At 53.1% G+C, this 23,091-nt stretch overlaps 2 protein-coding genes across 5 annotated transcripts; both read right to left on the bottom strand.

Annotated features, from left to right (window-relative positions):
* Positions 1-4,579: 4,579 nt before the first annotated feature.
* On the bottom strand, positions 4,580-15,323 carry SOAT2 (sterol O-acyltransferase 2). Of its 3 annotated transcripts, none has more exons than XM_078449836.2 (15): positions 14,146-15,322; positions 13,602-13,657; positions 12,941-13,077; positions 12,527-12,586; positions 12,132-12,239; positions 10,376-10,652; positions 9,861-9,930; positions 9,006-9,090; positions 8,455-8,500; positions 8,119-8,248; positions 7,044-7,141; positions 6,522-6,620; positions 5,880-6,015; positions 5,240-5,385; positions 4,580-5,037 (listed from the first exon to the last, which is right to left on the bottom strand). In XM_078449836.2, exons 1-15 carry the CDS (start codon positions 14,216-14,218, stop codon positions 4,987-4,989), a joined length of 1,572 nt encoding a protein of 523 aa, XP_078305962.1. In that variant the 5' UTR covers positions 14,219-15,322; the 3' UTR covers positions 4,580-4,986. The 3 variants fall into 3 exon arrangements, with proteins under 3 accessions (XP_078305962.1, XP_078305961.1, XP_078305963.1); XM_078449835.2 differs by having other exon boundaries at positions 14,143-15,321; XM_078449837.2 differs by lacking the exon at positions 4,580-5,037 and having other exon boundaries at positions 5,268-5,385; positions 7,069-7,141; positions 14,143-15,323.
* Positions 15,324-15,509: 186 nt separating this feature from the next.
* On the bottom strand, positions 15,510-20,436 carry IGFBP6 (insulin like growth factor binding protein 6). 2 transcript variants are annotated; one of them, XM_060657499.2, is made up of 5 exons: positions 20,162-20,436; positions 19,816-19,871; positions 16,962-17,101; positions 16,657-16,776; positions 15,510-15,865 (listed from the first exon to the last, which is right to left on the bottom strand). In XM_060657499.2, exons 1-5 carry the CDS (start codon positions 20,419-20,421, stop codon positions 15,743-15,745), a joined length of 699 nt encoding a protein of 232 aa, XP_060513482.2. In that variant the 5' UTR covers positions 20,422-20,436; the 3' UTR covers positions 15,510-15,742. The 2 variants fall into 2 exon arrangements, with proteins under 2 accessions (XP_060513482.2, XP_060513481.1); XM_060657498.3 differs by lacking the exons at positions 19,816-19,871; positions 20,162-20,436 and adding an exon at positions 19,104-19,734.
* Positions 20,437-23,091: the final 2,655 nt, after the last annotated feature.

Raw genomic sequence — 23,091 nt, 5'->3', positions numbered from 1 at the left:
TAGGAAATCCTAGAGAGAATCCCTGTTTCCTTAAGCCCACACTAAATGTCCACTACTAGGTTAAGGCATACATAAAAAATCAGTGTGTGCATATATAGAATGCTACACAGGTATCAGCAGAAATGTACATATTTGAATGTAGCACCATTTATGTATCTCAAACAGCGATGAATATGAATGGGATGAGAATTATGGCATAAATTATTTCATATAAATTAAAAAGGTAGAGTACAACACTCTATTTTTCAAGCATACATAGAGATGTGTCATGTATTAGAGTGAATCTGTCTGGCACAAAAGGAGATGACAGGAAGGGATGGGTACTGGAGTAATAAGCCATACTAAACTATGAAGAGACACCTTTGTAGACCCAGGATTAACACAAAAGTGAATGGAGGTGAGAAAACAGCCACAGTGAGCCCAGACAACTTTTTCCAGAAGGAAGCTGAGAAGTAGGAGCTTCATGAGGATGTGGGGCTAAGAGGGAGAAAGTTAGAGATGGGACATAGTGGAGGAACATATCTGGATGCTTATGGGAACCATTTGGTAGAGAGGAGAAAGGAGGGGGTTGACACCGGGAATTCATAAAAGGGACTTAGTGTTGGAGATGGTGAGAGGCAAGAGAATGGTCTGTGATGGAAAGAGGGCGAATTCCTGCAGCTCATAGGAGGGACTTGGAGTGGGGAAAAGCTGAGCGTATGTTTGTATGTTTTGGGGGGATCGTAGACTTGGAAATGGATGGTGGGGAGAGAAGAAATGAAATTGTTTTGGCAAGTGGGAAGGGAGTCCTCCAGATTAATTGGAAGATCATTGGACATTGCTGAAATGCCCATTTGAGGTCTGTGTTTCAGAATTGCGGAGTGTGTGTTATAGGAGGAGGGCTCCAAGCAATAGAGCAAGGGAGGAGCGATATGGGAGGGAGAAACTCCAGCTAGGGCAGTTATGGAGGCCGCAGGCCACTGGGCCAACACAGACTGGGGAGGGGACCACAGGAGAAGGTGGGTGTTATATGGAGGTCCCAAGACAGGCAAGGAGATTTGGATAAAAGACTGGACAAAATCACAGAGGTGAAGGGAAGGTGTTTGAGGCAGAGGATGGGCACAGAGTTTGAGGGACACAGATAGGGGAGAAGAGAGGAGACCCTTTCTAGGAACAAGGTGGTTTCTAGCCCAGGAGGAGAGCCCTGCTGGGCGGGAAGGTGGCCGCAGAGCTCTCCCCTGCCTCACATGCATACCCCCACTCCAGGCACTTCCCACCCCCACTGACATCCTAGAGGGAGGGCTGGGGCAGTGCTGCTCCCACCCTCTGTGCACCAGGGTAAAACAAGGGTACCATGAGGGCTCCGGAGCCTGTGCAAAGGAGAGACTTTCTGGTCTGACTCACTTCTACTCAACTTCAGTTCAGCCTAAAAGTGTTCTGCTCTAGGTGCCACTGCCCTGTTCTTGTGCCAGGAGTCAGGGCAGCAAAGCACCAACAAGGGCTTTGGTGGACAGGGGGTCCTGGATGGAGCCCCATTGTATACAAGCCTTAGTACTAGGACTAAGTTGAAGAACCCAACGCAAAGTGAGTAGACAATACCTCCCTGACATTGGATTAATTTCCTTACCGTAAACAAAAGCTGTAATTTTGAAGAAGAAGGACAGCTCGGTTTGGTGTATTCTAAAAAAAAATTTTAATGTTTATTTACTTTTGAGAGAGAGCACGAATGGGGGAGGAGCAGAGAGAGAGGGAGACACAGAATCCAGAGCAGGCTCCCGGCTCTGAGCTGTCAGCACAGAGCCTGACACAGGGCTCGAACTCATGAACTGCAAGATCATGACCTGAGCTGAGGTTGGACACTCAACCGACTGAGCCACCCAGATGCCCCTGGTTTGGTGTACGCTAATGCAGTGTTTCTCAAAGTGTGGTTCCCAGACCAGCAGCGCCAACACTCCTTGGGGATCGGTTAGCAGTGCTAACTCTTAGGCCACCTGGATGAATGAATCAGAAACTTCTGCGGCCGGGCTCAACTGTCTCTACTAGCAAGTTCTGGAGGTGATTCTAATGTATGCTCCAGTTCTAAGGGAATTTCCACTCCCATCTCCAAACACATGCCTCTCCTAAGCCATCTTGCTGCTGGGCCCAGGGGCAAGATGTGCAAGTGAGGGCTTGAAGTTCAAGTTAGTGAAATGAAGGCCTAATGTGGGGAGACCTGGCGAGGAGCTTCTTCATTTTCACCACACAGGAGTCTGGAGACTGGCTTTGGAGAGCCCCTGTGCTGAGGTCAGGACCATGGGCAATCTTGAAAGAACATGACTCAGAGGGCCTTGACTTTACAGGGATGAGGTCATCATAGGTGGTTTTCCTGCCTACCAGACAGCATAGGGACCACTGAAGAGTTATAAGACAACTTAAGAAAATATCAGGAGCACTTAAAGAGATTCAAGTAGTGTACCAAAAAACAAAAACAAAAACAAAAACAAAAAACAAAAACAAAAAAACAAAAACCTTTCTGGAACTAAAGAAACATTTTTTCAACAAAACAAAGTCAGTATATGTATTGAAAGAGAGAAGTCTGGTCACTTCTGAGACTCAAATTAGTGGCTTGGAAGAAGAAGTGGAAAAAATATTTCAAAGCATGGAGAAAATAATACGAAGAGATGGAAATAGCGAGGAAAACATGAGACTTGGAGAACAGATCCAGTAGTCCTAACATTCAAATATATTAGCTCCAAAAGAGTGAAAAGGCATAGATGGAAGAGAGGCAATAATTTAAAAATAGAAGAATATTTCAGTGACTTGAAAGAAAGATCTGCGCTTGTAGACCGAAAGGGCACAGGAAGACCAAAAAAAGAAAAAAGAAAAGAAAAAGAAAAGAAAGAAAAGACAGACATCTAAGCATGAAACTCCTGAATTCCAACATTAAAGAAAAACATTTTCAAGTTTCTAGACAGAAAGAGCAAGTTCTGTACAAAGGGAAAAGAATCCAATTGACCGGGGACTCTTCATCGGCAGCACTGGAAGCTAACTAACGTGGAGACAGTGAAAGAAAAGGATGGTTGCCCAGGGACCTCATCCCCAGCTGGAAAGCTTTCACTTGTCAGAGCAAAAGAAAGATATTTGGAGCTATAGAGGATTCAAAGAGTATATCAATCTCCTGTCTCACCTGAGGAAAATACTTAAGAAAAAATTTGGTTAGGGAATAGAGAAGTCAAGGTAGAGGAAGATGAAGGGGAGGAGAAAACCCTGCAGTGAGCAAGAAAGTTGGCAAAATATCATACTGTTAAATGTTCATGGAGCTTGACAGACACCTAATTATATCTAGGAACATAAGTACTGTGCTACCTCAGCCAAACCTAGGAATTGGAAGCACAATAAGAAAGATCAGTAAAAGCATTCTAAAGGTCTCTCTTACTGGGGTAGAAAATAAAACATCTGGCAAGAAATAAAACATTTTAATGAAAGAAACAATTGGCATATTAAAAATGATGGTAATGAAGTAGGTATTGGATCATCAGTGCTGGGAAAGAAGGTAACTATCAAGGGAATGGAAAGGTTTAGTAGAACTTCCAAAATAACAAGGGAGCAGGGAAAGGGGAACGGATAGCAACTTGCTATGGAATGATTAAAGAGCATACAAGACAAGGGGCGCCTGGGTGGCTCAGTCGGTTGAACGTCCGGCTTTGGCTCAGGTCATGATCTCATGGTCCATGAGTCCGGGCTCTGTTGACAGCTCATATCCTGGAGCCTGCTTTGGATTCTGTGTCCCCCCCTTCTCTCTCTGTCCCTCCCTCCCTCATGGTCTGTCTCTCAAAAATAAATAAATGTTAAAAAAATTTTAAAAAAAGAACATACAAGATGATATAAGAAATGAAACCAAGTGGCGCCTGGGTGGCTCAGTCGGTTAAGCATACAACTCTAGTTTTGGCTCAGGTCATGATCTCGAGGTTTCATGAGTTCAAGCCCTATGTTGGGCTCTGCACTAGCAGCATGGAGCCTGCTTGGGATTCTCTCTCTCCTTCTCTCTCTCTCTCTCTCTAAAATAAGTAAATAAGCATTAAAAAAAAAAAAACCTCAGGCTATCATTTTAAAAATTAAATTTAATTTAAAAATTAGAAAAAAAGATCCTCTCCTTAGAGTGACTACAAAGTCTGGCTTCTGGGATGGTTGTGAACGTGAATATTTTGACCTTCTGAACCCATACAGTCAGGACACTCTTCATTTTAAGGTCCACTTTATAGCAGTGGATACTGTGGCTCACGAAATGAAAATACTTGTGTAAGGTCTATACGGACAGTTCCTCTCCTGGGTCTGTGGAGGGAAAGGAGGCCTGCTATGTGCCCTTTCCAAATGTGCTAGAGGTTGACAGGAGTAGAAGGATTAAGGGGTGTGGAAACATGAACTGAGGAAGGAAGAGGTGGGAGGAAGGCGAGGTTGGGTTTTGGGGAGGGACAAGGCACCAGAAAGGCGAGGCAAGATGCCACCTAAGACCCTCAGCCCCTGCCAGCACAAAGTCTTGCTGCTGTAGACACAACTCTTCAATCATGCTTGTCCAATGTGGGCCTTCAACAAATAATGAAGGGAGGAATAAACAAATGAATGAATAAAAAGGGATACAAACTTTATTATTGTATTGGAAGCAGTACAAAGAGTCAAACCTTTCTCAGACCTTGATGGCCCTCATTTCTCTAAGTCACCCCACATTCACCAAATCTATAAGATCCTTCAAGTATCCCCAAGTCTGGACAGTGATGAGGTAGGAGGGGGCTCTATGCCCAATCCGTGGGGCTTGGCGGCTCAAGAGCCACCACCACAGTGAGTTTGTGCTTAGCGGTTCTACAGGTCCTCAGATCTCAGTCCCTGGTATTCCCTGCTGGGGTCATGCCTACCAGGCCCCCTTGACTTGGAGCTAGATCTAGGAATGCAGGGAGAGGTGCTCTGGTCCGAGGCTTTGCAGGCAGAGAAGGACTTGGTGGCGTCCTCTGGGCAGTGACAGTGCTCTGACTTCTAGGTATGGCAGGACCAAGATCGAGGTGTCACCAGCCCCCAGAAGGTTGTCTGTACCAGAGAAAGGTGAGTTATGCGTGAGTTCCTTCCTGTCCCCACCCTACGCATCCAAGACATGGGAGCCCATCACCCCCAAACCAGGCCTAGCCCCTGACCATGGCTATTGAATTGGGCAAGAACAGGGGGCTGGCTCTTGGAGAGGGGAGGTGTGTCCTTCTGGATGGGGAGCTGAGGGAGGGCGGTGGTCCCTTACCTGGGGTAGGGGGCAGTGTCGCCGTGCATACCATTCCTGGCAGTACAGGCTGACTTGGATGCCTTGGCCCAGAAAGAGCAAGGTCCACATTAGCACATTCCATGCTGGGCCTGTGTGCCGGTCATGCATCATGAAGTTCAGCAGCCCTGATGCAGGAGGAAATGTTGTTACCCCAATTCCAGTGCCTTGTCTCCCTGGATGCCCCCCATCCCCCCATCCCAGGGTACTGGGAAGAGATGGAACAGGAAGGCATCATTGAGGAAGATCTTGAGCCCAGCTCTGGCAACCCATGGAGGTCTCAAGCGGCTCATGTAAAACCAGGATTCCTCAGTTTACACATCAATATCCTGGATCTCATACTAAACCTCCCAGCCTCATGCCAGTTTTCTCTCCTTTGTCTCCCTCTATGTGTGCCCTGCTCAGATGCTCCACTCCAGCCAGAAATCTTCTCTCACATCCCCCAGGATACCTCCTGCTGCTTCCCTCCCTGTTCCCAAGTTCCTCCCCACCCCAACTTTCATGCCTCTTCCCAGAAGGGTATGTGGCCTCCCCCATCCATCTGGAATCTGCAGGAACAGGACTCCTGGCTTCCTCCCTCTGGATGGCTCCCCCTCCAGTGGCACACAGAGGCCAAGCTCACCTCCAAAGACAAGGAAGAGCATGAGCATGACCGGGTAGAAGAATCCCAGGACAAAGCAGAAGATGTACTCATGGACCACTGCAGAAACCAGGAACACACCCAGCATGGCTGCCCCTCGGGCCCGGCCACCGAGAAGCTGGCAGGGGACGGGGGAGAAGGGTGGAATGAGTCTCTCTAAGACTCTTCCACAAAGAGTCCCCTCCTTAAGGAAGCCAGAAAGTATACAGTACAATGGAAAGAATATGAGATTTGGGGGTCTCAAGGGGTGATACATCCTACTTAAGTTCTTTGGGCCTTACATGCAATTTTTTAAAGGGGACATAATAATACTTACTTCTCAGGATTACAGTGCAGATTATATATGTGAAAAGCCTCGGTAACTGAGAATTGCTACATGCATGTTTCTTAGAAGTCTAAGGAGGAGAGAAATGCTCTGTGGAGGGGTGGGGTTAAGAGTAAAGAGGGAAGGAAGTTAGATCCTAAGAAGGATTTTCTGCCCACTAGGTTGGGTAGAAAGGAGCAGATGAAAGTCCAGGGGGCCCCTAGGTCTGGAAAAGGCGGATAATGCAGAGGAAGGGAAGGAGAATGTTCTGGGGAGGCTACATTAACTGTGGGAGCTGAGGGGGTCTGCAGAGCCCATACCCACAGCCCATCTTGATAGACGTAGCTGTACAGCCAGTCATGGACCACCACGTTCCAAGTGCGGTAGTAGTTGGAGAAGGACGTCGAATTCCACCAGTCCTGGGGAAGAGTGGGGTCAGGGTTAGGGGAAGGAAGTGAGCATCAGGGCCCTGACTTTCCCATGCCCCAGTGGCTTGCTCCCTGCACCCTATCCCAATGTTCTCCCACAAGGGGCTGGGCCCTGGCCGAAGAGGGACAGCAAGAACTTTCCCTGCAGTCTCTTCAGGACCTGAGGCCCGCACTCCCTCCTTCATCCCCTCTCAGGAGAAGATGGTTCCAGTGTACCATGCGCACAGAAGCAGTTAGCCCTGGCTAGTCAAGAGGTGGACAGGTGGCATTAGAGCCACACCCAGAGGAGCGCATTTCTCACGTGAGAGCTTGACAGCACGGCTGAGGTGACATCCAATGGAGCCATCATCCTCCCCAGATCACTCCCCAGACCTCCCTGCACCCAGCTCCCAAGTGGCCAGGTCCAGGCCCCACCCGATAGAACATTCTGTCTCCAAACCGTAGCATCTCTGCGAAGGCGTTGAGCCAGCAGTGGAGGAAGGCAAAGAAGATGAGCAGCAGCATGAAGATGCCTGGTGAGTGGGGACAAGGGCTGCATGTCAGACTGCCCACCTGGCTCCCTTGGGAAGCCCTGAGGGGCCCTCATCAGCAACCAGGGCCCCAACTCCTTCCAGCCAATTATTTGTCACTCACAAATTCTTACATTCATTAATCCATCCATCTGCTCATGAACTCCAAGTCACATGTCGGGGATGCACAGAGAATCTCAAAGCCCTGGCCATTGGCAGTTCACAGAGTGGTTGGAGAGAGAGAAAGAGAGAGAGACAGAGGCAGAGATCGGGACAGAGACATGTCCAACCATGCGTCAAGGTCAAATGTGCTGGGAGCTAAGCACGGGTGGCCATTGAGGTGCTTGGGAATGCAGAGCAAGGGGTGGGTCATAGTGACTGATGGCTAAAACTGACAGGCTTCCTAGAGGAGGGGGCATCTCTGTTATGGGCCTCCAGAAACAGACTGGAGTTTACAGCTGGAAAATGGGGAAAGGTCATTCCAAGCTGAGACACCAGTATGAGCAAAGGCCCGGAGACATAAAAGTACATGTCTTTCAAGGAATGGCTGAGCTTGTGGCAGGACGAGAAGATAGGCTAGGCTGTCGAGGAAGGGGTCTTGAATGCCAGGCCAAGGGGTCAAATCTTATCTGGAGATGCCAGCAATGGGGAGTGACTGGAGTTTTGGAAGCAGAGTAGGGAATGATTAACCTGTAGGAGGGAAGTTCAACCGGGGAGCAGTGTCAGGGGAAGGTGGGAAGATTGAGAGGGAAAGCAGGCAGGCGAGGAGGCCGATGTGGAAAGAGGGAGTGGAGTGGCCATCTGAATGAACTGAGACCCTGGCAATGGAGCAATGAGGAGGCGGGGGACACATGTGGGAGAGGTTTCTGAGGCAGGAGGTGTTGAATCTGACTGAAGAAAAGGAGTGAGGGGAGGGAGGAGCCCCCCACTAAGACTTCCCAGGGTGCAGCCCTCCCCAGCCCTGCCTTCGATGGGCATACCTGGCAAGGTGGCGTGCATGATAGACAGCACCAGAGCCCGGGTACTGAAGGGCTCCCGGCTCATGTTGGCAAAGACGGGAACGCAGAGGCGGCCCAGGATGAAGCAGGCATAGAGTACGCAGCCCAGAGCCTGGGGGGCGGTGGGTGGGGGGTACATAACTTTGACAGGGGTCACTAGCAGCTGCCCCCTCAACTCTGGAGTTGGATTCTGGCCCAGCACCTGCCTCCTCTTACCTTAGCCCCACCCTCTGACCTCCTCCCCAGGCCTCCCGGACCCCACTTCCAGAAATGCCCCACTCAATCACCACAAGTCACACTTCTACCCCATCTTCTGACCTGGGCAAAGTTTTTGGCCACGTAATTCCACCTGACGTTGGGTGTCCTGCAGCAGCAATGGGGACAATATGTTTTTAGTCTTTTTATCTTTTAGCTTGTTCCATACCCACTGGTACACAGGTTCTAGGGCCCTCTCTCTGAAGCTCCCTCAATTGCTCGGACCTGGGAGGATTATCTAGGCAGGTAAGGGTCTAGAACACTTTGGACCTTCCCCAATAGACATGGCAAATGGATTTTTAACTTGAAGGTCAACTAAAGTGCAACCATCGGGAGGTTGCTCCAGACCAATGGGTTTCCCAGGGTGCAGGATTTTCAGTGCTAACACTGGGACAGCCCAGGGCCAACCCAGGACAGTTGGCCACCCTTGTGGGTTGTGCTTGGAGAAGGCTTGGAGAAGGCGTAGTCTGTCTGACACCTATTTCCCATTTTTATTATGGGATGCTTCCTGAGAACGTGGTCAGTGCCTGAGGCTAAAGGCCTCAGAGAATGGAAAGTAGAAGGCAAGGTCCCTGATGGGTCTGGGCATTTGGGAAAGAGGAGCAGGGTCTTACCTGGGGTAAGTCTCCCTGTAGATTAGTGTGGGGCAGAAGAGGAAGTAGAGGTAGCTGGAGAAACTGGGGGCCCGCATGCCCTCACCTGGGGAGGAAGGAGAGGGCTTGGATCAGTGAAGTGGGGAAGGAGAGAGGGCAGGGGGAGTGGAGGCTGGGACTGGTGGGTGGAGGCCTGGATGGGACAGAGGTGGGGGGGGGGGAGGAGGGTGGAGTGGGAGGGGCCTGACATTGGGTCTGGAGGTGCAGTCAGGAAGGTGAAACTAGGCAGGAGCTGAAGCTGCTCTTTGATTGCCCTTCTTTTGCTTCCATTCTAGGAACCCAACTTTCTGGTGCAGCACCTGCTGTGGCCAGAGTTTCATTTGGCATTTATAAGCTCCACCGCCCATTCTTTCTCTCCTTCTGCTCTGACTCCCCCACCACGTTTTAAAAAAGATTTTATTTTTAAGTAATTTGTACACCCAACGTGGGGCTCGAACCCATGACCCTGAGATCAAGAGTCACATGCTCTGCCGACAGAGCCAGGATATACGTCCATCGGATCTTAAGTCCAACACTTAACCACTCGGTCATCCTGGTACCTCCTGACTTGCTAATATGAGGCTCTCATACTCTGGGTCTTTCCAGACTAAGCCTGGAAATTGGAAAGCGCCAGAAGTCCTGGGCCACAGAGGTACCATATCTCAGAGGTGGGACCGGAGGATGCCTAATGACTAAAGCCCACAAGAGTCTAGTTGGAGGTCAGAATTCTGCCCTGGGAGCAACACAGGCTTAGGAAGTCAGAGCTTTTATGAGAATCCTGGTATGGCTGGCTTCATTCAAACAGCCAAAATGACTGAGTTCAAAGCAGTGCCTCACCTCCTCTGGCACAAAGGGTTCCAGGCATAGCCTCTCTCAAGAAGGAGTAGCTCTTCATCAGGAGCCTGACCTGAGAAGGAATGGAAGGGAGGTTAAGTTGCTGTGTGGCTTTGAGCAAATCACTTAACATCTCTGTGCACTTGTTTACCGAAGAGAGAGGCCGGCGGATTGCAAAATCTGTACGATCAAAGCCCATACTTTATTTTTTTGTCGGATAGTCTTTTAACCTAACACAGGTAGCTGCTGGGATGAATCAGGAGTAAAGACGTACAGGAAACGCCAGGGCGGAGCCTCCAACCAGCCAACCCCCCCCCCCCCCCCCCCCCACTCCTTGCAAAATCCGATTACTTTTGCATAACAGCAAATATCCTTGGTTCCTGCTGGTGCCCTCAAATCCTTCCAGATGGACTCTGCCCCTAGTAACTAGCTCCGCCTCCACCAATACTGTAGTATCAAGTCCCCTTCCCCACAGGGGCCCTACCCCAGCCTTGCCTGCCCATCACCCCATCACCTACCTGCTCAAAGACCAGGATACAGCGGGAGGCAGGCGGGAGCTGATACTTCAAGGCCACGTGGACAGGGAGGACCCAGAGCACGGTGGTGTGGGCAGCCAGCAGCATGCAGCCCAGGCCCACCCCCAGCATCCAGGCCCCTCTTGCCCGGGGCCTCGCCCACAGCCTCAGGGCCTGGTAGGGCACCAGCAGAGTGGACAGGAACATGGGGACCCACGTCATCAGCGCCAAGGGCAGCTGTCCAAAGCTGAAGATCAGTAGGTCAAACTCCAGCATCAGCCTTGGAGTAGAGAGGAAGAGACAAGGTAGACAAATGTGTGGCCCGACTTTGTCCCCTCCCTGTGCAGTCAGAACTCTTGGGAAATAAACTGAGGCATTTTGCCCGAGTTTCCAGCTCCCCATATCTGAAGGTGTTCAAGATGGCACCTCTATTGTCCCAAACTTCTAGCACAGGGCGTCGCTGGAAAAGACTGGATCGTGGGATGGGTTTGCTTACAAATGACCTTTAGAGCCCTCTGAATTTTGCGGTGTTGCAGAAGGGCTCAGAACTTTGTATGCCGTGGGCATTAGAATATGAGGTTTTCAGAGTTTAACTTTGATTTTTGTCAGTTTTGTTCTTTTGGAACGTCTGTCGCTGCAGACGCAAGTTAGTGGAAAGCAGGTCGTTAGGTGTTTTGTTTGCTTAGGTTAAGAGTGTTTGGCTTGTAATGGTGAAAAGTTGGAAACAACCTAAGTGTCCCTTGGTAAAGGACCAAATGAGCAAAAGACTGGCACCTCCAGACCACAGTCGTTAAGAACAGTGGGCTGACCTGGAAAGATCTCTGAGATAGGAAGATAGGTTGTTAAGGAATGAAATCAAGAAGTACAGTGAATATCTTATTTATATAAACTTTCTACACACCGCTTCTTGGTACTTATAGACATGTGGGGGTGAATGCATGGCAAATGCTCTAGAGGGACTCTCTCAAACCTGTGAAAACCCTTAGTTCCGGTCTGGGGTTGAGAGAGTAGTAGGGAAGGACGGTCCCTTTACATGCATTTGAACTTTTTACTGAGATTTGATCCTTATACCACTCATAGAATTAACAACAGTTTTACCAGAAGGAAATACTGTTGCAGAACCTGCAGATCTTTGATCCTTTTCTTTTTACTGCTTCCTAAGCCCTACTTAGGGTGAGGTAGGGGACATGCAAATACAGACCCCCTGGGGCTACAGAGCCCTCTGAGGCTCACCCCCAGCGTGGGGGGGTGCTCTTTGGGGGCGTTTGCATGCATGTCTGTCTCTCCCCTCCCCAAGACTGGTAGTGCCTTATAGACAGGGAGGGGGTCTGGCCATCATCTCTCTAGCTCCCAGGGCAGGTCCTTGGGAGGTGCTCCATGAAGGTTGCTTGGGTTGAACTTAGGAAGAACTTGAGAGAGTGGTGTGAAGCGAGCCTGCTAGCTTAATGGATCTGCCTTGGGGCAAGTTTCCTACTGAGAAGTATTTGAGCAGGCGACAGAGTGTCCCCAGAGTGGCTGACCTGGAAGGTCAGAGCAAGGGCCATCCAAAGGCTGTGGAAGGAAGAAGTCAAGGTGCGTTTTAGGTGGGAATATTGCTGGAAGCAATGTTGATGTGGGTCCAGGAATCACAGGATCAAAGGAGGGCTTGTGCTGTCTTAAGCCAGTGGCAAGTGGAACACTAGGGACCTAGGGGGTGTGATCCGCGTGCCTGTCCCAGGCATGCGGGGGGGGGGGGGGGGCGGGGGGGGGGGGCGCCTACCTGCCCTCATCAATGAAGTCGATGGCCAGGGTGCTGATGATGAAGACGCACAAGCCGGCGATGAACATGTGGTAGATGGTGCGGAAATGCTGTACTTCCATCAGCTCGCTTGGGGGACAGGGGCCCGAATGTCAGTGTGGGAGGGTCCTCGAGGTCCCGCGGACCCGCTCAGGCACTGTACGCGGGTGGGGGTGGGGTGGGGACTAGTGATTGGGAACTTCCAGCTAAAGGCTGGGCCGATCACACCCAGGGCAAATGGGGAGACTAAACTTTAGAAACCCTCTCCAAGTCTTCCCTCCAAACACCTAGAACCCAAGGATGAGAAATGAGGTGTCCTGGGACCCTCGCTGAATCCCTTTCTTTTCCTCCATCCCCTGCCCTTTAGGTGGACTTACTCAAGCAGGGACTTTCGGATGATGAAAATTTTCCGCTTCCCCAGGGATGGCTCCCGGGCCCTAAATGAAGACAGTTGTTCTGGATCAGGACCCAGAGGAAGAAGGCCCTGGGTAGAGAGCAGGACCTTGCAGAAGGTCAATATTTGGGAGCCAAAGGCAATAGTAGAGGTAGGTCAGGGCCAGGGCCAGAGGGCAGGAGCAGGTGGAAGGTCAGGGCCAGGGCAGAAAAGGGCCCCAAAGGTGGAGGTCAGTGTTGGGCAGGCAGAGGCAATACGAGCAAAAGAAGGAAGGTTGAAGTCGGGGTCATGCCAGTGCTGGCAAAGGAAGCATGAGATGATATTTAGGGCTCATGACCCTTATGCTAGAGGAGCCCGCTCTAGCCATTCCCCAGCCCCCAGGTCCTCAGACTCTTACTTGCTCAAGGAATCTGGAGGAATGGAGGACAGGGGTCCACCTTGTGGTGGGTAGCATTGGATGGCTTCCTGCACGACCCGATCCAGCAGGTCTATCAGCTGTCCCTGTGCTTGCTCCAACAACTGTGTCTTCACAGCCTACAGGGCAAAGCAGGGCAAGGCCCACTGTCCCTCCACCTGGGCAGCCATCCTCTGGTTCCCCGTATATCTACTGAGCTTCTTCTCTCTGAGCCAGGCGCATTGCTAAGCGCTGGGGATAGAAACATGAACAGGCACGGTTCCTGCCGAGAGGCTCCCCCCAAATTTCTCTCTCTCTGGCTTCCTAGACCAGCAGTGAGGACCAAGAAAAGACATTTCCAGCACCAGGGCCTGGATCCCAACCACCTTGTTGTCTTTGACCCTACTCCCTTCCCCCTGTCCCCAGCCTTCCCTCTGCTGAACTTTAGCCCGACTAACAGAAGACTGTTCACTGGCTGACTCTTGGCCCCTGCCCTGCTGACCTGTATTCCAACCCCCTCCATCTTAGCCGTTGGCTCCAACCTGATCTGAAAGGTTTTGAACCCAAGAACAAATGGTCTTTATCACCAGGCTGGTCTTCGTCCCTGCCTCCTTCCACTCCCAAGACCTGTCCATCTTGACGTCTGACCCCTGACCTCCCTCACCTCCATATGTCGGGTCCATTGCACCAAGTCCAGGCCTCTGTCCTTCTCAATGTTTCCTAGGGGGTGGGGTCAAAGGGCACACCCAAGGGGGAGAGGGAGTTAGGGTTCTGTGACCTTGTACGGACCCAGAAACATCCTCTTTCCAGGAAATGCTTTCTGCAAGCTCAGCAGCCTCCCTGCCCCCAACCAGTCGATATGTAGTATCACAGTGAGGTGATCAGAAGGGGAAGTTATGGGAGGCGATCAGAAGGGGAAGTCATTTTTGCAGGGGGTGAGGCCACTGATCAGGCCCAGCAGCCTGACAATACCCGGGACTGGGAAGCTACTCCATTCACCCTCTGGGGTGAAAGAGTCTGCAAGACAAGGCAAGGCCCCCGCGCTCCGAATATCCCTTTCACTTCCCTTTCCCGGCTGGGCAGTGAGGGACAGAGGCAGGGGCTGCCTCCCTTATCCTCCCAAGAGAGTAGGAGCCTCCCCTGCAGCAATGCGTCTCCACCTCCAATGCCCCCTGAGCTTTCTGCACCCCCAGAGGGTGCCTCACCACCTCCGGAGCGGCGGCGCTCTTGCTCTCCTCTCGGCCCTTCTCCCTTCCGCGATCGGGCCGCCCTTGGCTCCATGGTGTGAGTCTCGACCGGGCAGTAGGCGGCTATGGAGTGTTCCCTCCCTTCCTTCACAGCCTGCCAAGCTCTTATCTCACTCCGTTCATCTGACAGCTCCAAAGACTAAAGTCCTTTCAGGAGGAGGAGACCTCCAGGAGCACAATACGTTATCAGGTCTAGAGGGTAACACTTCTCAGCTACAGGCTCGGCTCGGCTGGCTGTCCCAGGGAGGGTTGCAACACCCCAACAGCCCTACCCGACGCCCAGATGCCCAGCTGAGCAAGCTATCCCTCCCACTGGAACAGTGGCCGTGTACTGTGTACCTATGTATGTCCATGGGGAGGGGGACTTTGCCTCTCTGAGGCTTATCACGTAGGATAACTTGCCTGCCGATCTCTTTCCCAGCAGCCTGATCTCTTTCCCAGCAGCCTGAAGGATCTTTAGGTATCAGTGCACTCGGCTCCCTTAGACCGGGAGATAAGGTATGTGAAAGAACCTTGTCAGCTCAAAAGCACTGTGTGCAAGTGATTAATGTTCTGATGTGACTAATGTTCTGTGACAAGATGGCGTTCTGGCCCCTCCAGGAAGTGCTGGGTGCCAGGACCCCCGCCCCCCAAATCAGCTCTTCCCTACACCTGCTTGGATTAGCATGTGGGCAGAAAGGGGGCAAAACAAACACTTATTCAGCACCTAGGGAACACCAGGTATCGTCACAGACCACTCTGAAGGAAGAGCGAGATTTGAATCCTCCCTCTGTCATTTACCAGCTGTGTGACTTCAGGCGAACGACCCAGATATTTTAAGCCACAGTTTCCTCCTCTGAAAAACAGGGGCCAAAGTTCCTCCCTCACAAGGTTATTGTAAGCTCAGAATGAGGTAGTGCAGGTAAAAACACAGGGTCCAGGGTCTGGCCCATGGGAAGGGCTTAGTAAATAAGAATTTCCTTCCCTTTTTTAGTAGGATGTAATAGAAGGATAAGTGCTTCGAGAGTTTCCTCTTTGTTGGGCTTCTGCTGGGGATTAGCTATTAATCCTTTCTCTCCCTTCTCCCATTGTGTCCAAAGATGAGTGCTGGAAACAAGGTCACAACTTCAGACCAAGGTCATGGCCTCAATGTCTCCCCTGCTCTCGCTCCCTGGTGGGTACTGGGGTGAGGGCTGAGGGCTGGAAACCTCCGCCAATGGCTGTTTCCTGCATCCCAAGTGCAGCAGGAGAGACAGAAGGTAGTCCACGGGAAAGGAGAGCTGCTATGGGGGACGGGTAGAGAGAAGGGCAGAGTCTCCATAAATGTGAGAGGTGGACCCAGAGACGTAGGCCAGAGACCCCCAACACAGCTTTATTAACATCCCAAGCCAACACCAACCATCTTTCCATGTGTGGGGTCCCAGGGGTGAGGGGGACACTGGGAAAGGGCCTGACGGTGGAGTGTGGGGCTCAGGGCTCCCGAGTTACTCGTCCGTCACTCAACAAATGACCCAAGATGATAGCTCCGTGCTCCTGCCAATGGTCCTGCAGCCTCCCCCTCCCCGCCCCCTGCCCAGCCTTAGCCGTTGCTCCCGGTGGGACAGGAGGAGCCTCCTTCGCCTTCTGGGGACCCCGGCAGGGGCTGGCCCATCCGATCCACACACCAGCAAGGACCTCTGCGCTGGCCCTGGGAGGAGCGGCACTGGGGAGAGAGGCACACAGATCAGAGGTGCGGCACTGAGGCTCCCGCAGGAGGGATGAGAGGGCCCATGGGTGGGGGATGGGCTGTGGGCCCCAAGTGCGAGTGTGCAGAGACCTCTGAGAGCTCTCAGGACAAGGAGACAACTTGGGTCCCTTTCTCTTGCTCTCCTCTTCTCCACCCACCAAACGGTGCCCATTCTTCTAGGCAGAACAGTAGTTCTCAAAGCGTGGTTCCCAAACCAACAGCTGCAGCAGCAGCGGGCACTGTGTTAGAAACGCGAATTCTTGGGCTGAGAGGGGCTCAGCCATCTGGGCGTTCCCAGCCTTCCATGACTCTGAGCTGCCTCGCAGATGTGAACCTCTGAGTCAGGCAATCTGGCTCCTCTACCACAGCGTGGGGCTATTCTCTAGGTTTCTGTGGGCCCTAAAAGTTGGGGGATCCTTAAAGGCAGCAGCAGTGTCTTCTTTGTGCCCCCTTTGTTGTTGTTTTTAATGTTTGTTTGTTTGTTTTGAGAGAGAGAGTGAGCATGAGCTGGGGAGGGGCAGAGAGAGATCAGGGCAGAGAGACAGGGGGACAGAGGATCCGAAGCAGGCTCTGAGCTGACAGCAGAGAGCACAGGGTGGGGCTTGCACCCACGAATGGTGATATCACAACCTGAACCGAGGTCAGATGCTTAACCGACTGAGCCACCCAGGCGCCCCTCTTTGTGCCCCTTTGTAAACTCCCCCCACCCCATCCCTGGTAGGAGCCTTGTGCCACAGGATGGAGGGGAGGAGAGGTGGGGGCCTCACCTGCCGCTTCCGGTAGAAGCCCCGATGGTCACAGTTAGGCACGTAGAGGGTCTGAGCCCCTCGGTACACCTCGGTCTGGAGTTGCTGCAGCACCGAGTCCAGATGTCTGCGGCATGGGCCCTGGGGGAAGAGAGAGCAGGCAGCTCAGAACCCGTCCAGCCTACCTCCACTGTCCACCCCCCTCCCACCACCAGCCAGGTTCCCAGGATGCATGTGGGAGACTTCTCCAGGCCCAAGGGGATAGCCTCGGACGGGAGTGTGTAGGACTCCCCACCCTGCCTGCTCCCTCCCATTCACAAACGCACCATCTCCGTGTCTTGGGCACCCCCCGGACTGGGCCGGGCGGGAGTGGTCGAGGTGCCCGGATTCCTCTGTTGATCTCTGCGGTTCACATCCTGTGGACGAGTGGTCCCTGCCTGGGATTTACCCTCCTTAGGATTCTCCCCTACAGCCACAAGGGAAATGGGGGAAGAAGAGTCCAGAAATCAGCCAGATGCCAAAGACCAGAACCAAACGGAAGAGAGCCCTGTTCACCTTGACTCCCTGAAGTGGGAGGAAGGGAGGGGCTTTCCAAGTAGGAGAAATGAGGGTGGTTAGAACCTGGCTCCGTTACCTTCTCTTGGCTTCAGTTACTTTCTCCAACAAATGGTGATATTAGCTTTCCTGACAAAAAAAAACCCCAGACTAGTTTTAAAGCTTATAAGGGAGAAGCACTTTGGAAAGCAAAAACCTAGGACGAGTACAAGTACATTAGGAGGCCTTGGGCTTGGGGAGAAAAGACCTGGCTGTTCCCCCTGAAGCCAGCAGGGGGTGCACCAAGCCAGGAAGATGAGGCAGAAGAACAAGGGGTATGGGAGGGGGTTAGCAGGGACCCAAGTGGAATGTGTGTCCCCGCGGTGACCCTGCGGTGACTCAGCCCACCCCCTCCCAGGCTGTAGACATGGTTACTTTAGGGGCGCTTGCATTGGGGGCCTCTCCCTTCTGGTCTTCCATAGCTCAGCCTAGCTCAACCCCAGTGGTCCCAGGAGCAGGTACGATTCAGCCCTTAACCAGGACAGGCGGAGGGCAGGTTGCAAAGATGCAGGGAATGAAGGGCTTCTGACCTACAGGCTGCTCTTGGCTCTGGAGAAAATGTCACACGTGGTGTCTGGGGGGCCTAGGGAGAGCTCAGGATGGGAGGAAGTGAGGAAATAAATCAGGGCGTCAGGGCAAGGGAAAGGCAGGGAGGAGAGTGTGCACTGCCTGGAAATCGCCCCAGGTGTAAAATGAGATATTATGGCCCCTAAAAGGATCGTCTCTCCCTTTCCATGCCCAAAGACAAGCTCTGCTCAAGTCCCCAGTCCTCAGACCTAGACATTTGCTCCCACCTGCCTACTACCTGCAACCCAAGAGCAATTTCCTCTGCAATCCTGACTCGCATCCTTCTTCCTCCACCTTTCTCAGACCTTGCCTCTCATTCCCTCCATTTAGCACCCTACCACGACCATGCTCCCACTGCCTCCTCTGACCCACCTACACACCTCTTCCTATGAGGACCCTCTAGCAGCTTGGACCCAGGCGTTTGGGACTGAAAGAAATTCCAAGTTAATTTCTCATCCCTTTCTGTGGAAGAAACCAGGAGATCAGATGCCTGGTTGGGGGGAGGGAGTGCGCTGCTTTTATTTCCTGCCCTATCTCTCCCTGCTGCCCCCCATCTTTTGGGTTCTGACTCACTTCTGTCCCATCCACCCAATGACTCAGCCTTCTATTTTCCTCCCTAGGGTAGGGTGGGGTAGGGTGGGTGGAGGGTTCTGAGCAGCTTTAAATCATAACCCTGATTTGGCAGATTCCTTCTTTTCCCACCTCTATCCCATCCTTTTGAGGCCCCCAGAGTCTGCCCTCTGACCCCAGTGTAGTCTGACACAATTCAGGATTTGGCACACCTTCTGTTCTAGGCCCTATGTTCAGGTGCTTTGGACACCCTGATATTAAGAGGAGAGGAGGGGATATTTCTCAGTGTGTGTGCAGAATTTGGGAGTCCGGGTTCCCTTCCCTCTTTCTCCAAATGGAAGCTGAGAACACCACCTGGGTCCTTTCTCCAGCTCCGGGGTCCAGGGAAGGAGCTGGGATGCTGTGGCAGACGGCATGGCCCTAAACCCTCCACCCTCACCTTTCCCCTCAAGAGGAAATAGAAGGGGCCAAAAAGGTTGACCGCTGGGACATGTCCCTGCTTTATCCCCAGGGGCCCCTAGCTGCATCCCGGCCTTCTAGCGGCTCCCCGCCCTTGCCCCTTCATCCCCCCCCCCCCCCCCCCCCCCACGCAAACGTGACTCCCAGGGTTAGGAAGGGGAAGCATCAATGGCAGAACCCATCGCAGGGCTCGCAGGGCTGCCCGAGTCCTTTCCAGGACCCTGCCGGCCGCTTTGCGGGTCTCACGTGGGCGGAGCAGGGGCGGGGCGCGGACTCACCCGAGGGCGCGCGCGCCCGGCGGCAGCGGCCCCGGCCCAGCAGCAGCGCCCGCAAAGGCGCCTCGTCTTCCTCGGGCGGCTGGCACTGCAGTCCTGGGGCGCAGTTAGGGGTGTAGACACCGCACTGCTGCCCCTCCCTCCTGAGACAGCCCCCAGCTTCCTTACAGCCCTCCGCCGGCGGCCCCCCCTCCTCCTCCACGCAGCCCCCTGGACAACCCGCCTGCACCCCCTGCCCGCAGCCTGGGCACCGTGCCAAGGCGGCTCCTGAGCGGGCAGCGAGCAGCAGAGTTAGCAGCAGCAGGAGCGGCAGCAGCCTGTGGGGGGTCATGGTCAGGATTTTTGCCCCGTCCACTCCTCCCAGCGCAGTCGTAGCACAGCTGCTGCCCGCCGCCGCCCCTCCGCCTTAAGTAGCCGCCGGTCAGGGGCCGGGCCCTTTAAGAGCCAGGTGAAGGGGGGTGGGGGGAGAAGGCAGGGGCATTCCCTAAACTGGGTGGGACTGAAGAGCCTCCCCCCGCCCCCACCTGGTCCTCCCCACTTTTCTCTGCCCACTCCCTTCCCAGTTTCTGTTTACTTCCCAAATTACTCTCATTTTTCTTGCTTTGTTCCCGGGACTCTTGGCTGGAATTTGGGAGCTGGACAGCTGGCTGGAGGCACTGGAGAGTGGGGAGGGGTGGAAGAAGGAGAGGACGGGAATTGGGATGAAGGGAAAAACCTGGAATCCAGCGCGGGTGTCTGTGTCCTGTCGGGGATGAAGCCGCCGCGGGGACTCTGGTGGAGAGGGGATTGTTGTCTGAGAGGGATGGGGAAGGGATGGTGTGTGGGAGTCACCAGGGAGATGTATGCCAAGGGAAAGAGAGAAGGCAGGGATGATGGGTAATGGGGTCTTGGGATAACCCACTGCTGATGGGAGAAAGTAGCCCAAGGGAGAGGCAAGGAAGAGCAGGGCCTGAGATGTTAGTGTGGGAAAACACGGGCCAGGGGGCCAGGGGGCCAGACTGGGCGATAGAACCGGTTGGGGGAAGCAAGGGGAGAGATGGGGAGAGAGTGGGGAGTCACACCTTGAATGAACAGGCTTTAACCCTAGGATCGCGGTGAGCTCATAGGAGTATCCCAGAGGGTCCAGTGTGCAAGGGCGACAATGCGCTCGCTGAACACCTGGCAGGAAGGGACAGGGTAGTGGTGAGGGATTAGCCCATTGAATTATGGAGGTGGTGGTGTATGGGGGTGGGTGGATGAAGCACAAGTTAGCATGAACCCATACTCTGGGGGCTCTTGGGAACAGTGGACAGAAAACAGACCCCCCCCCCCCTTCTGTCATTCATCCAGGTTAGCCCACTCCTCCATTCCTTTCCTTTCTTAGCATCTGCCCCCTCCCCACCCCCACCCCGGGCATCACTCATTGGGTTTTCTGGATTCATCAGGTTTTGCTTTGCCCAGGGGGGCACTGGACCCGGAGAGTCTGGGTATTTCTTCCGGCTGTCTGTCTACCCCACCCCCCACCTCCCACAGCGGCTCTCTGGGACAGTGCCCCACCCATCCCCAGCCTCCTAGCGGAGCCGGCCTTCCTAGAGGCAGGAAGAAGGACCGCTTCCTTTGGCAACTCACACCCGCTCCGGATTACGCAACAAGGGCCATCTCATTCTTTCCTAAAACAAGAGCTCTGGGCAGTGGCTAAGTTTAAATTCTGGGCCCCCAAGCAATAACATCAGCAAGGGCTTCCTGAACTTTTAGGCAAATACAAAAAAAAAAAAAAAGAACTTCATTCCCAGCAGCCCTCTGCCCCCTTCGTTGGCTACCCTGGGACCCTAGAACATGAATTTGGGGAGCAGTGCCTTGCAGTGGCTCTGAGACACGGACGCAGTTTGGACAGGCTGGGAGGAGGGGGGGTTGGGGGAGTGGGAGGGGGCAACTGTCCTCCACTGTGTGAAGACTCTGTGACCTCCTGCCCCAAGCTCTTACCCCAGGGTGGAGAGCTCTGTCCTGTCCCCAAATCCCTACCACTATTTATTATGCCTTGCACATGGGTTCCAGCTTGTTGCTCCTGCATAAAACGGGAAGGCCCTGGGAAGTTTGGGATGGGGAAGAGATGGTCGTGCTCCCTGCAGGATCCGCGTGCTCCCTGCAGGATCTTGCTTCTCCTTTGTAGGTTATATTGCGGGAAAGCCCAACACTTGGCTAGCCTCTCATATCTGCCACTCCCTTCTCAAACAGATTCCCCCAGGTTTACTGCTCCCACCTGCCCAGCTTGCTCCCTCCCTGCAGTGCAAGCTGGGCTGAGCAGTCCAGCACCACCACGGTACTGTTGCACGGTACTGCCCTTTCTCCACCCCTCCAGTGTGGGTGTCCAGAGCTGTACACCGTGGGTGCTGGAATCTAACCAGTGTCTTCTTTGCAGACTGAGACTCTTGGACTCTGCTTTTCCTCCCTTGGGGATGCCCTTCACCACAGTGCCGGGAGCCGTGGGATCTGAAGCACGTGGTGAGTGCTCAGGATGGAGTGTGGGCCAAGCTGCAGTCCTTTGGGACTCTGCCCTCCTTGAGAGAGAAGAGTTTGCTGAAAGCTTTTCCAAGGCTGTGAAAACAGCTTGGGCTATTGCTTCGGCTTTTCCAGAGGTAAACTCTGCTGAGCCTCCTCCTCCTCCTGTATGGGACACTGTCTTCTTTGGATCCCTTATGCTCTGTGACTCTCACACCCAGTAAAGGAAAGGGCCTGCCTAGAGCTTTGAGTCTGAGGAAAGACAAGTGGTGGCCCATTTCACAGGCAGAAAGCTCCGGGGATGCAGATCAATGATCACATCACGACATGGCCAAAGTCTAGCATGGGCTAGACGGGGACTCTTCTGATAACCTCAGCTGGCCTCCAGCCTTCGGTCCCTGCAGTCTCCACAGAGCCTTCCAGTTGGTCCTGGTGCACACAGTTCTGACCATGGGACTCTCTCCTTCTCGAAGGCCTCTGGTGGTGCTCCATGTCCCCTGCCCCTCACCCCGAAAAACCTGTGCTCCCATCTACCATCCATGGCTCTGGGACAGTGACCCTGGGAGCACACTCTGGTTCAGCCAGCTGGTTGGGTCACCTTTCCCAGAACCCCGTGGCAGTCTCCCATCTCTGGGGCTGAACTGAGATTAGGGGAAATGAAGGTGTGGCCTAATCGGGGCTCAGAGGGCAATTCTTCCTCTGGATTCCAAGCATTCATCTCACGGGGACAGAACCCTTATTCTCTTCAACACAAACCAAATCCCATCACTTCGTCCTCACCTGCTCAGCAGGCAGGCCAGCTCTGTGCCTTCCTTTGAATTCATCCACATTATTGTGCTGCTATCGTCAATTTTTGTTTATCCTTTCGTGTGTCTTACTTTTCCCGTTAGATTGTTGGTGCTTTGAGAACAGGAGCCCCACACCCTCTTCATCTCCGGGCCCCCAGCTACTGTGTAAGGAGTTTGGAATTGATGCAAGTAAAAGTTGGTGTTTTGGGTGGGAGCAGAGATAGTCCTGGGGGAGAGCACTGAGAGGTAAGGGGGCACACTGTACCACTTTTGGAGGCTCCACCATCACTCCTGTGCTTCTGGGCTAGCCCAACCCACCCCAGGAGGTCTCCTGGCCCTCCCACCACTTCAGCCGTTCTCTCTCTTTCCTTCTTCCTCCTCTTGCATTCAGAGTAAAGGCCGAAGCGTCTAAGAGGCCCAGAGTATGGTAGGGTGCAAGAAGAGAGGGACATCTGGCTCCAGAATAAGTTAAAGAGGGCATCCTAGAGAATGAGGCTTTATAACAGAGCTTGGGAGAAGAGATGGGAAGGCAGCAGGGCATTTTTCTAGACTGGGCTGGAGTCGGCCAGACAGTTGAGAACGGGGAATCATTAGTGGACAAGAAGCAGCAACTGGGGATCTGAGATTTGCTTCTTTGTAATTAAATGAACAAAGCGTATTCAATAGATTCATAGAGCCTTTATTTATGTGGATATAACTAGCTTAGATGGACGTAATAGGGAGAC

This window comes from Panthera onca, chromosome B4 (assembly GCF_046562875.1).
Source record: "Panthera onca isolate mPanOnc1 chromosome B4, mPanOnc1 haplotype 2, whole genome shotgun sequence".
Taxonomy (NCBI): domain Eukaryota; kingdom Metazoa; phylum Chordata; class Mammalia; order Carnivora; family Felidae; genus Panthera; species Panthera onca.
This window is presented reverse-complemented; position numbering and strand designations above follow the sequence as displayed.

What these genes read in the sequence shown, in the direction of transcription:
- SOAT2 (XM_078449835.2), bottom strand. Translation starts at nt 14,218, where the DNA reads ATGGAGCCAAGGGCGGCCCGATCGCGGAAGGGAGAAGGGCCGAGAGGA. An exon ending in AATGGACCCGACATATGGAG is followed by an intron (nt 13,078 to 13,601) that starts GTGAGGGAGGTC and finishes TTTGCCCTGTAG; the next exon opens with GCTGTGAAGACACAGTTGTT. An exon ending in GACACTGCCCCCTACCCCAG is followed by an intron (nt 5,038 to 5,239) that starts GTAAGGGACCAC and finishes TCTCTGGTACAG; the next exon opens with ACAACCTTCTGGGGGCTGGT.
- IGFBP6 (XM_060657498.3), bottom strand. Translation starts at nt 19,431, where the DNA reads ATGACCCCCCACAGGCTGCTGCCGCTCCTGCTGCTGCTAACTCTGCTG. An exon ending in CCGGGCGCGCGCGCCCTCGG is followed by an intron (nt 17,102 to 19,103) that starts GTGAGTCCGCGC and finishes TTGTGGCTGTAG; the next exon opens with GGGAGAATCCTAAGGAGGGT. An exon ending in GTGCCCAAGACACGGAGATG is followed by an intron (nt 16,777 to 16,961) that starts GTGCGTTTGTGA and finishes CTCTTCCCCCAG; the next exon opens with GGCCCATGCCGCAGACATCT.